General features: G+C 35.4%; 1 protein-coding gene across 1 annotated transcript in view; it reads left to right on the forward strand.

Annotated features, from left to right (window-relative positions):
- SGCZ (sarcoglycan zeta) overlaps nt 1-5,487 on the forward strand; it is a 172,447-nt gene extending 166,960 nt beyond the window's left edge. Inside the window, exon 8 of the mRNA XM_058803911.1 lies at nt 5,275-5,487. Within this exon, the coding sequence (XP_058659894.1) occupies nt 5,275-5,487 (213 nt within the window). The remainder of the gene's footprint in view (nt 1-5,274) is intronic.
- The last annotated feature ends 5,799 nt before the right edge of the window (nt 5,488-11,286 follow it).

Below are 11,286 nucleotides of genomic sequence, written 5' to 3' on the forward strand. Positions count from 1 at the left end.
TATGAAAATTATATAGTTGAATCTAGTGACCTAATCTGTATAATCTTCTTTGTAGGATGCTTCTGAGAATACCAAAAAGACTAAGAGCAAACCTTGCATTCCTGTAATTCAGAATAATTGAATATTTAAAGGAATCCAAAAAGTTTATTTAGTGAGACATCATTACAGTGTCTACTCACACTGGTTGATTAATACCCACCTATCAGATTTCCTTCTTTTCTTTCACACTTCCTCCAGTTTCCTGCCATTTCTTATCTACATTAGACCTTAAATACGCCTTTGCAGCCCTAGAGAATAGCCTGTTTAGTCAAGAGTTCATGGATACAGAAAATTCCTCATTGTCCATAAATCCTAAATTTTTAATTTGACTGTGTCAACTTAAACTGTCATTTGCTGTCTTGACTAAGACCCATTAGAGAATTTTATACATGACAGGTTCATATCTCTTTATTGAAGGCTTGTACAAGTATTTGATTTTTTTACCTCATGCCTACATTTCCCACTGAAAGTTTGCTCCTTCAGTTTAGTTCTTTTTTTGTAGATAATCTATGTTTTCTGGCTTTCCCTCCTCTCCCTTTCCTTCTCAATGTTCAGATTAACAATACAGTCTGATGAGCAGGAGAATGGCAGATCTTCATTAGCAAAAAGTGTATATAAAAAGTGTACCATTTTTCCATTCTTATCACATACGCTAGGCTGATTCAGTTTGATTCTTTAATTAGTCAGAAATCAGATATACTTTTAAACAATATAGTACTAATATATTTTTCTCTGTACTAAAATGCACATGACAAAGCAAGGATCTGGGATTTCTAAACCTTAAGTATTTAGAGAGCATGATGCTGTTAGCATTCTGCTCTCCATGAAATAACATTTCTCGGAGTAGCAGCTGCCTTTTCCATCTTGCAATCTGTCCATCAGTCTCCTTCAATGTTTCAGGAATGAATGAAGACTTTGGTTTTATTTGTGCCTATTTATCTGCTGAGGAGTGAGACTCTCAGAAAGACTATGACTGGCCTACATTGCCTTGATGCATGTGAGGTATTAAGTGGCTTATCTCATACCTCTCACAGCAAAACAGATTAGAGAAAGACCATGTACGCATTATCTGGCAGCAGTGTTCCCTAGAAACATCATACTGTTTAATTTTTTCTCTTGCCGCTTCTTCCCTTCTCTTTAAACACCTGATAACATCAGATATAAAACAGTAAGTAGTTTAAGTTTTGCTGGTGTTGGAGGAGTTTTCAGCCATGAATTTCCGTTTTAGCAGATCAGAGGACAGAAAACATATATCCTCAAATATGTACACTGAAATTCCTAATGTGTTGGGTTACTCTGGCAGTATATTTGGATTCCTACTTAACTAATAGATAGCAATGTTGCATCTCTAAATTTTGTCTCTCATTTATAACCCTGACAGCATATGTACAAGGTAGATTTTAACACTGGCTTTAAACCATCTTTATTAATCCTCTTCAACACAGGCTTCACCAGGGTATAGCTACAGGGATGGGATTAAATTGGACTCACTGCAGCAGATATCACCCTCTCAAGAAGCCAGTTCTGTTTTTCTCAGACACCATATCCTAGTACCCACATTGCTCACCAGATGCTCTGGGATGCATGCTGGGACAGGCCTGGATAGCTATCATGCTGGATTATGATACCAGATAAACCTGGACTGTTGTACATCACAGATTGAAATTTGTAAATACCAGTGGAAAAGCCTGCACAGCTATGCTTATTAAAGATAATTTCATTTAATGAGCAAAACAACTGAGCTACTTTGTAATGCACACCAGAGTAAAGTGCTCTAGATTAAAGTCTTTGAGCAGTACTCTACAGAACACCTGCGATGGTAGATTGTAGAAGAGTAGCTGTACTGATGTAAACAAAAAGAAAAATTATTGAGTTCACAGCAAATAATAGAATAAATTTCAAGATATTTAACTCCAGCCAGATCTCTGACACATAGGCTCTCTGATTTTTTGAGTTAATTTTTGTTTGAATCAAGACATGTCTTTTAGAAACCATTTAATTTTGTATTACAGATTTCTCATTAACCTTCCCCATCATGACTGCAGCTAAGCTGTTAAAATGGTCAGTCACACAATCTGCCAAAAGTATGAAGAGCTCATACTGTATTTTGATGGGTTGCCTTACACGCTTGTCTTCTATATTGGAGTGCTTTTTATTATTGCATGTATGATATTCTAATGTCTCCAGCTTCCATAGAAATAGTATTTTTCTTTTCTTCTTTGATATTCCAAGTATACCAAGGTGTGCTGGTTTTGGCTTGTGAAAGTGTTTATTCACAGTAGCTGGTACGGGGCTGTGCTTTGTGTTCTGGTTTTGTGTTGTGGGACCGTGTTTATTTCCTTCACAGTAGCTGGTATGGAGCTCTGTTTTGGATTTCTGCTGAACACAAGGTTCATAATGTAGAAGTGTTTTTGTTATTGGTGACCAGGGCTTATACAGACCCAAGGACTTATCTGATTTTCATCCTGCTGTGCTGGGAGGGGACTGGGGGTGCATGGGAAGCTGGGAGGTGACACAGTCAGGCAGGGCAGGTGACCTCAACTGACTAAAGGGACATTCCGTACTCTGGAGGAAGAAGGAATAAGGGGAAGGGCCTTTGGAGTGCTGATGTTTGTGTTCCCAAGTCACCATTATGCATGATGGGGCCCTTCTCTCCTGAAGATGGCTGAACACCTGCCTGCCCATGGGAAACAGTGAATTCATTCCTTATTTTGCTTTGCTTGTGTGCATAGCTTTCACTGTTAAACTGTCTTTATCTCAACCCAGGAGTTTTCCAGCTTCTACCCTTCCAACCTCTTCCTGATCTTTCTGGTGGGGAGTGAATGAGTGAATGGCTGTGTGGCACATGGCTGCTGGCTGGGGTTAAACCATGGCACAAGGCTTACTGAAAGTCAGTATTAAAAGTCCAAAAGGCCCCTCAGATTTTTTTAGCTCTATTTGTTCAAAGTTATCAAGAACTGCTGATTAAAAGTTTGTGACATTACTAGCTCCAGTTTAATATCCTGCTGAATTACTGTTGAAATTGAAAGTATTTTATCACAGTCATGTTCTGACATCAAGTTTTGATCTTTCTCCAAGCACCGAACTATGCTAAGCATTATTTAATACAAAAGATATACTTACACAGACCTTGCATTGTTAAATGCTACTGGAATTTTTTGCAATGCTATTGATAACTCTATTGTTACTACTTTATTAATAGACCTGTTACCATTTGTTTTTGCTTGATATGAGAAGTGAAAGAGTACTTTTAATTATTTGTCACTCCATTCATAATTGTGTCCTTTGTTTCCTTCCCACATTTTACCAATTCCTAGTTTCTAGTTTGTTGTTAAACTCTTTTTCCCCCCATCTGTTATTTTTTTTTCATATTATATTTGCCGTAGTTACTTTCACATTTACTCTTAGCTGAGATGAATGTTTTAACGTGTGTAATCTTTTTTTTTTTTCAGTTGTAATCTAGCAAAACATTAAAGTGTTGCCAACACCATCCACATTTCTTACATAAAAGTTATTTCTTCATGGGTTGTGACTACTAATTGTCTCAGGTCTATAATACTGGAATTTCCAGGCAACATTGTGTGTCTAAATACATCATTCCTTTGTTATGTGAATTACAGAACAAAGGTAATAGTTCGCTACATTTTAGCTTTGTGATCACTTCCTCTGTCAGTCACAACGTGAATTAAAGCAGGCATTGTGACATGCAGATGTCTCTGAGATTCTCCCTTTCTGTCCCTTTTGGTGAATATTTCCTTCCACTACAGTATGATTACTGTGGGAGCTAGAGAACTTACAGTGATGGGGAGTTATAGTGTTTGGGGCTACTTTCAGACTATATTACCTTCAATAATTCCAGTCATTTACAGTGCTTCTGCTGTGGATGGAAACATGAATATGAATCAATCCCTGTATGGAATTTTATACAGAAACTTTATTTTTTTTCCCAGCCTGCTGTTCCTGACTTCTCTATGGCAGGACCTCAGTAGTGCTTCTGCACTGCTTTGCTGCCATATACTCTTATTTTATCATAAAATAATGCTTGTCTCCTATAGAATAAAAAAAGCAATATTTTCCATATTTCTTTTGGTTCTTTACATGTACTGTGAACCTTGTGGTACAATGATGTCAAGTTGGCTTCATTGATTTTAGATAACATATAAAAAACATTAGCAAGTGTTTAAGGATCTCAGGTTTTCCTAAGCTTCAAGTGTCACCTCCAGAGCTTAATGTCATTTTGTTACCTTTCTTCTAGAAGTTCCTAGTCTTCTCCTGAGATAATGACTGGTTTTACTTTAGCTCTTATTTACTCTTTCCATAGATTAAAATAAAATAAAATAAAATAAAATAAAATAAAATAAAATAAAATAAAATAAAATAAAATAAAATTTAAAAAATTTTGAGCAGCTGGACACTCATCTGTTTGAATCAGTAGAAGACATGCAGTTTTCTGCAAATGTAAGTATAAGTATTGGAGAACTCAACAGAGATTCATTAATGTTACTGGTATCTACAGTTTGATACTGACTCATGTTATTTCCAAGACATATTGAAAAAAACACAATATTTTTTAATCATACTCGATGTTCAAAACCAAATGGGAATATCTTGATGGCCTTCTTAATAAGACTAACCTGAAATCTTTGCTCCTCTTAATTTAGGTCAAAAAAGCTCTTTATTTTGTGCATATGTCTTTGTAACCTCATTTAATTATTCTCTGGAAGTAGCTATTGTTAAGCCCCTACAATTTAGCACAGTTCAGCACATATTTTCAACTGCTTACAGGAGCACACTGGGGAATGTGCTTTAGTATCACTTCACACTTACTAAAATACAAATTCTGCCAGAGCAAGTATATGCTGCTGCCATGAATGAATAAATGTTAATCATAAAATGTTCAAGTGAAAATTCAACCTACTCAAGAATCTTGTCTAAATGTTTTTGAATAATAATATTTGTACCTGAATAAACATGTCGATGAAGTAATTGCATATATTGTCATAATGACTATTAATGCAGAAATGACTACACAGAGATGAAAAACAATAAATGCCTACAGCTTTTTTACTTCTAAAAAGAGTAATTTCTAATATATCTTTATAATACTTCTAATGAAATATTTCTAAAATTTAAAATATATTTCTAGAAAATCACAGCTGCCTCAAAGCACTTCTTTAAAATACATCTCACTGCTGATAGAAATTTATGTATTCTTTTTTTTCTCCCTCTTTTTAGATATTTTTAGACGCAGATACAATCCGCCTGGGAAATCTACCAGTGGGGTCCTTTTCATCCTCCTTCTCCTCCTCCTCCTCCTCACCCAGCTCTTCAGCTCCTCGCCAGACTATCTATGAGCTCTGCGCCTGTCCCAATGGTAAACTCTACCTGTCCCCAGCAGGAGCAGGCTCCACATGTCAATCCAGTAGCAACATCTGCTTGTGGAGCTAGAAGGACTCCGTTTTATCCTCACACCAGAATAGCCTTTGGTTACTATCCCTCAGCTTCACAGTTCAGTTCGGTTTCCCTTGTGACCAGCCCGACGCTCCGAGCAGCCTGCAGAGCAGCTTCTTCCGCTGTAAGCAGGAGTTCAGCGCTGCCTTCTCCTGGGGCTTGTGCTGCCGCCCAGCACAGAGATGGGAGAGAGAGATCCACTCAACAATGTATTCTTCATCAGGAAACCTAGAACATAAGATCACCTTATTTTCCAAAAGGGACAATAACACAGGTGCCTTTGCTACTTGAAGTGAAGCACATAGTTTTAGATTTTTGCAGGACCTGGATATGAACTGCACATATATATATATATCTAGAGAGACAGAGAGAGAGTACATTAATTTACCCAGAATCTGATGATGAGATGAATTGGTTCCCCCTGTATGATAAATAACTTTACTGTCTGAAAGCACAATTTTCCATTCATCTTTTTGGAAGTAAACTTTTATCCCTGAATTTTAAAATTTTAAAGCATTGTGTGATGCTTGCTTTACTAAACAAATTCAGTAAATGGTTTTTAATACAAAAAGAGACAGAATTCCTCCCTGAGTTTGGTTTCTTTAAAAATGTGTTGTTACTATTTGTCTACTAAGTCTAGGGTTTTGTACACTAGGTAAATTTTGGAGATGCTCAGCAATATTCCTTTAAAAGTTTAAAAGAAATGCTCCTGTTTGTCAGATCTGAATGACCTTATGTAATATTTTCGAGGCCATTGCATGTGAAGCAATTGCTTTAAGTAGAACACACAGTTTCTGGAAAAGAAGAACAGGGTAAAGAAGGAAATTCTGGTGATATGTTTGTTGATCAGTGTATTGCTCTTCAAAAGGTTCTTATAATTGGCAAATACAAAACCAAGGGAGAAATCTTCAAAGGTACATCTTGCCCATTTTCTGACTATGTCTATCCGCTGCCACTTGAACACATTACAAACATTGGTAGTAATGTAACGTGGTGCTGAGGAGCAGTGCACTAACAACTTGTATGACATTCACATTTATTATTCTCTTTTGTTTACCATCTGTTGCTGAGGTTTCAAAGTAATAGTAGTATATATAAAACCACATATTAAACAACATTCAGTATTAAAAAGTACATTGATATTACATTGCCTTTACCAGGTCTCTGTTTAAATTATGCAGCCAGATTTGCACTCAGATCTCACTACTGGCTTTCTTTTTTGACAAGTTTCATGTGGGATTTCTTTCTTGTATCAATGTTCATACTTATTTTGGTTCATTGTTAATTGAAATCTTATAAAAAATACTTTGGTATGCTGCTGGTAAATTTGTCACAGCATTGATTAACAAGAGTATCTTGAAACTTGCAGAACCCAGGAAAGTAAAACAATATAAAAATGTTTCCTATTGTGGAAGATGGCTTGATTGTGTGAGGTAAGTGTGCTCTTTAATTCTACTATTTAAATTACATCACCTTGCTTGTATTTTTATAGGCTTCTGAATCTAAGGTCACCAATGAAATGAGAGTTTTTGCAAAGTAATTCTAAAGCCAGGGGAGATGGTGCAAGGTGGGTATTTCTACACACTTTAAAAAAATACATATTTTTAGAGGAAAAAAAATGAAAATGAGCAAATAGCATGGTGATTGCCTTGGCATCTTATTACCACCTAATAAGATTGACTTTGTTTTCACTTCAGGGGAAATTCACTCTTCTGCAGAAGACCAGCACAAGACATTTCAATGGCTTGACTGGTGCTTGCCTTACCATTGGCCCTCTTCAGAGGTGTGAATTTTACCCCATAGCAAGAAGTCTCTATTTGCTGGTTTTAACAGATAAATGAAGATTTTGAATTGATTATTCTATGTCTTCAAAAGAAGGCTGTTAACAGCTGAGTTGTTGTCTATTTGAGAGTTTTCTTCTTTGGAGGAAATTATACTAGAAAATATTGCAAGGAAATATATTAGAACATGAGGATTTTTCAGACAGAAAGAGGGGCAAAAAGAGTTACAGATGACAAAGAAGGTGACAATAGAACATGAAAAAGTGTAGCCATAAAATGCACTCATAACTGCAGGGATATGGATGTCTTTTTCTTATGCACACAAGTAATAGAATGGTAGAGACAGTCATGAATTTCAGGAGGAAAAGTAAAAAGATATGTATAGGGACACATCTATGTGTATTCATTATCTGTGCACATCTACATACACCTGTTGCTTAAAAGATGAACAAATATAATGACTAATCTATTAGGTGACTTAAAGTGGGGCTTCCTACAAATTGTATACAGGTAAGCTAAGGAGGTTTTTTCTCATCAAATAAACCTGTAGGATGACTTGCAGATACTTTGTCATGAATTGTCCACTGAATAATTTCTATTTGTTCTTCACCTTCGGAGATTATTTACCTGCTATTTGTTCACTGGATGGAAGGAACCAACCTTAATAAATTTTACACCAACTTGGTTGGGAATGGGCAGGGAGGAAGAAAACCCTTTTGTTACTAGATTAATTTTAACAGCAAGACTGAAATAATTTGCCACTTTGTGTGAAGAAAACTCAGAAGAGATATGTGGGTAGTACACAGAACTCCAAAAAAACCAACCCAGTAAGTCCACATGGCTCTGCTCTGTCAGGATATTCTTTATTGGAGTCTCATCAGGATGAACTAGAGCATATTTAAGAGCTTCAACAACCTATGAGATGGAATAACAAGTTCTCATAAAGTCTTAATATTCTGGTGAATTTCATAATATTGATGTCTTTCTTTAAATCCATTGAAAACTGTAAGAAAGGAAGAAAAAAGTTTGTATTTTAAAAAGTATTTCTAGCCCACATGATTTCAAGGAGTATTCCTAAAGTGATTTCAATGCATTAACCATAGTAAAAAATTAGGGTGCCATCCTGATGACAGCAACAAAATATCTGCAAAGAACTTATTGGCCATTTGTGTCATATTATAGGATGCTGTCTCTTTCTTGTTAAAAAAAAAAGAAGAAAAAAGAAGAGAAAAGTAAAAGCATTAGCCAACCTCTCTGAGCACTGTCAGCTGTATGGTTTGTATCGCAGTTCATTCATTGTTTAAGTGTTAAGACCAAAGACAGACACTTCTATTATATCCAACATTATGACACTGCTGTTTCTACTAATTCTGTTGGAATGAAGAGATGAAAAGTTGTAATTACAACATGAAATGTAACATAGTTTAGATTTGTGCAGCATTTTGAGCTGTAGTTTTTCACTTTTTTCCAGGGTTTAAATTTTTTGTCAGTGTTTTGCAATTACATTACTATTCATGCATATGGAGGGTCTTTTGGTGTTCCTAAGAAAACATACCAAGACATTGCTTCTTTGAAATGGAGTTATACTGATTTGCTTGCAAAATTAGCTTGACTGGATAAAATAATTCACTTTCAAGCATATTAGATGCAGAGGGTTATTAAGTCTGGAAGACAGAGCCATAAATGTCTAGAAGGATTTAATGAAGGATGTTTTAAAAATTTGGTTGCTAACATAATGTATCTTTTAGGGGGATTTTGTTTTATTTGTTTGTTTTGCTTTGTTTTTAGATTCTAAAAAAGTGCTAAATAAAAAACAAATTAAAAACCCACAAACTTTGGACTATGGACTTGTTATCAGCTGATTCACTGTAATGCACATGAAAGTTGGATCAAAATTTGTGTTGTGTTGTATTGTTCCAAACACTACTCAGTAAAGGTCTGCTAACCATTTTTGCTTTGTAACCTTCATGTTAATGGTTTTCTTGTATATAGAAGTATATATAAAAAGATGGGAACTATTTTCTTACACATACTATGCAATATGTTTGTAGAACTGCAATATTACCAAAATTACAAAAGCTGTGCTTTTGTACTCTCTTGCTTTATGTAAATCAAATCTTTTTTCTATTTAATGGACTGTCTGTCTTAAAATTGTGGATAACATTATTCAAAAGCAGTACTCTGAATATTTTAAGATTTTTATTTTATTTACCTTTGATTTTTTAAATGAAAATAATAGCAAGGTTTTGGAAGTTGGAAATTGTTTTTTGTTGGAAAGCTAGAACTTTTTCAGCATGTAATTAACACTCAGTTTAAAACGTCTCCTGTACTTCTTTCATTTGGTCCTAGCATTTCCATCTGGTGCTACCATTTAACTATAAATAAATTTGATACATTAAATAGGAAACATACCAGAACTAATTTCAAGAATAATCAAACAGGAATCCTGCTAAGGATGAGAAGAACATGTAGAGTGGATGATAAGAAACTTAGATTTTCTGGGGTTTTTTGATAGATTTTGCTTTTGTTAGTTTGTGTTGCCTTACCTCCATCTACATTAGCTGCATGGTAATGGCTTTAATTTGTTTTTCAATTGTTTTGTCCTCATGCACAGACTACAGTACAGTTTTATTTCAAACATTTTTTTGAAAACAACAGACACTGCATTTAAATGCAGTACTTATGTTAAGAAAACCCAATTTTAAAGAAGTGTAGGCTTTATTTCTACAGCAGCATTAGTAATGTTTAAATTACGGTGCTGCTATATCATCTACCATAAAAGCATATTACACTTCTCAAGTTCCTTTGTATCTTGCCAGAATAAACTTAAACTGCATATTCATGTTTAAACTGCACTTGTTTACAAGCCACTTGAGAATTACAGAGTTATGTAAAAGGTTTTGTGGTGGTGTCATCAATGCAGACAAATGTTCTCTGTGCTTACCCTGGGGAGTGTCAGTGCTGGTAACAGCACAGCCCTGCACAGGGCTCGGACTAAAACCAAGGTGAGCATTTAGTGGGTCTGTTTACACTGAGCTCCTTGATGCCATATTATGATTTCATCAATATCCAGACGGCAACTAGCTTCACAATGCCTAAAAAATCAGCAATTTCTGTACACAGCAACAGTTGTATAGAACTGTCAGTAATATAGACTGATAAGACTCAAGTGACTAAAACATGATAGCTGATACAGTAAGAAAAAATATTCTGAGCCATTTTACTCAGGGTTGGAGTAGTCCAGCCTGGGGAAAATACTGCCAATAAAAGAGAAATAGAAAATAAGTGAAACAAAAATCTACCATATGCATTGTGCTGATTCAACACAGCCCACACTGGGACTAGAATTTAATACAAGCTCTCTATTTAAAATATAGCTATGTCTCCTCTGAAACACTGAACTGAGCTTCAGATTATGTTGTTTGAATTTGAAAGTACTATTTGATCTTTCCGCAATACAAGCCAGGACAGGAATAGTTTCAGAAGAGCTGAGGTAAAATCTTATACTGTATATCCAGTCTGATCAGAGTCCATAAACCACAATAAAATCTAGCCTACGTAACTAAGGAAAAAAACCTAAAAATTGAAATTTGAAAGTTTTGCTGAGTTTTGGGAAAACTTTAAGTGGATTTCACCTTTTTAAGGAGTGTCCAGCCCTAGAAGTGTCTTCAATTCTGACATGTTTAAGCAGTGACAGCAATTTATATTAAAAAATTTGGCCTAGGGCTAACCAGCTTCATTTAATGCATGACTTGATCTGAGAAGTAAAAGTTGCTTTTAGTCCCATGTGTGGCTCCTGACTGTTTGAGAGACCCACAAGGGAGAAGTTGAGCTTTCAGCATCACCCAGAGCACAATGCAAAGTAGGACTTAAGCATAAGAGATGCATTACTGAAGGCAAGAAGTATTGTTTTCTGTGCTTTATGATATTTTGAGAGCTTGCATACAGTCATTTTTTTATCACTGAGAGATCTGCATTCTAGCAAAGCAACTTATTTCTAAGGATATATTTCAGA

Source organism: Ammospiza caudacuta, chromosome 4 (genome assembly GCF_027887145.1).
Source record: "Ammospiza caudacuta isolate bAmmCau1 chromosome 4, bAmmCau1.pri, whole genome shotgun sequence".
Lineage (NCBI taxonomy): Eukaryota > Metazoa > Chordata > Aves > Passeriformes > Passerellidae > Ammospiza > Ammospiza caudacuta.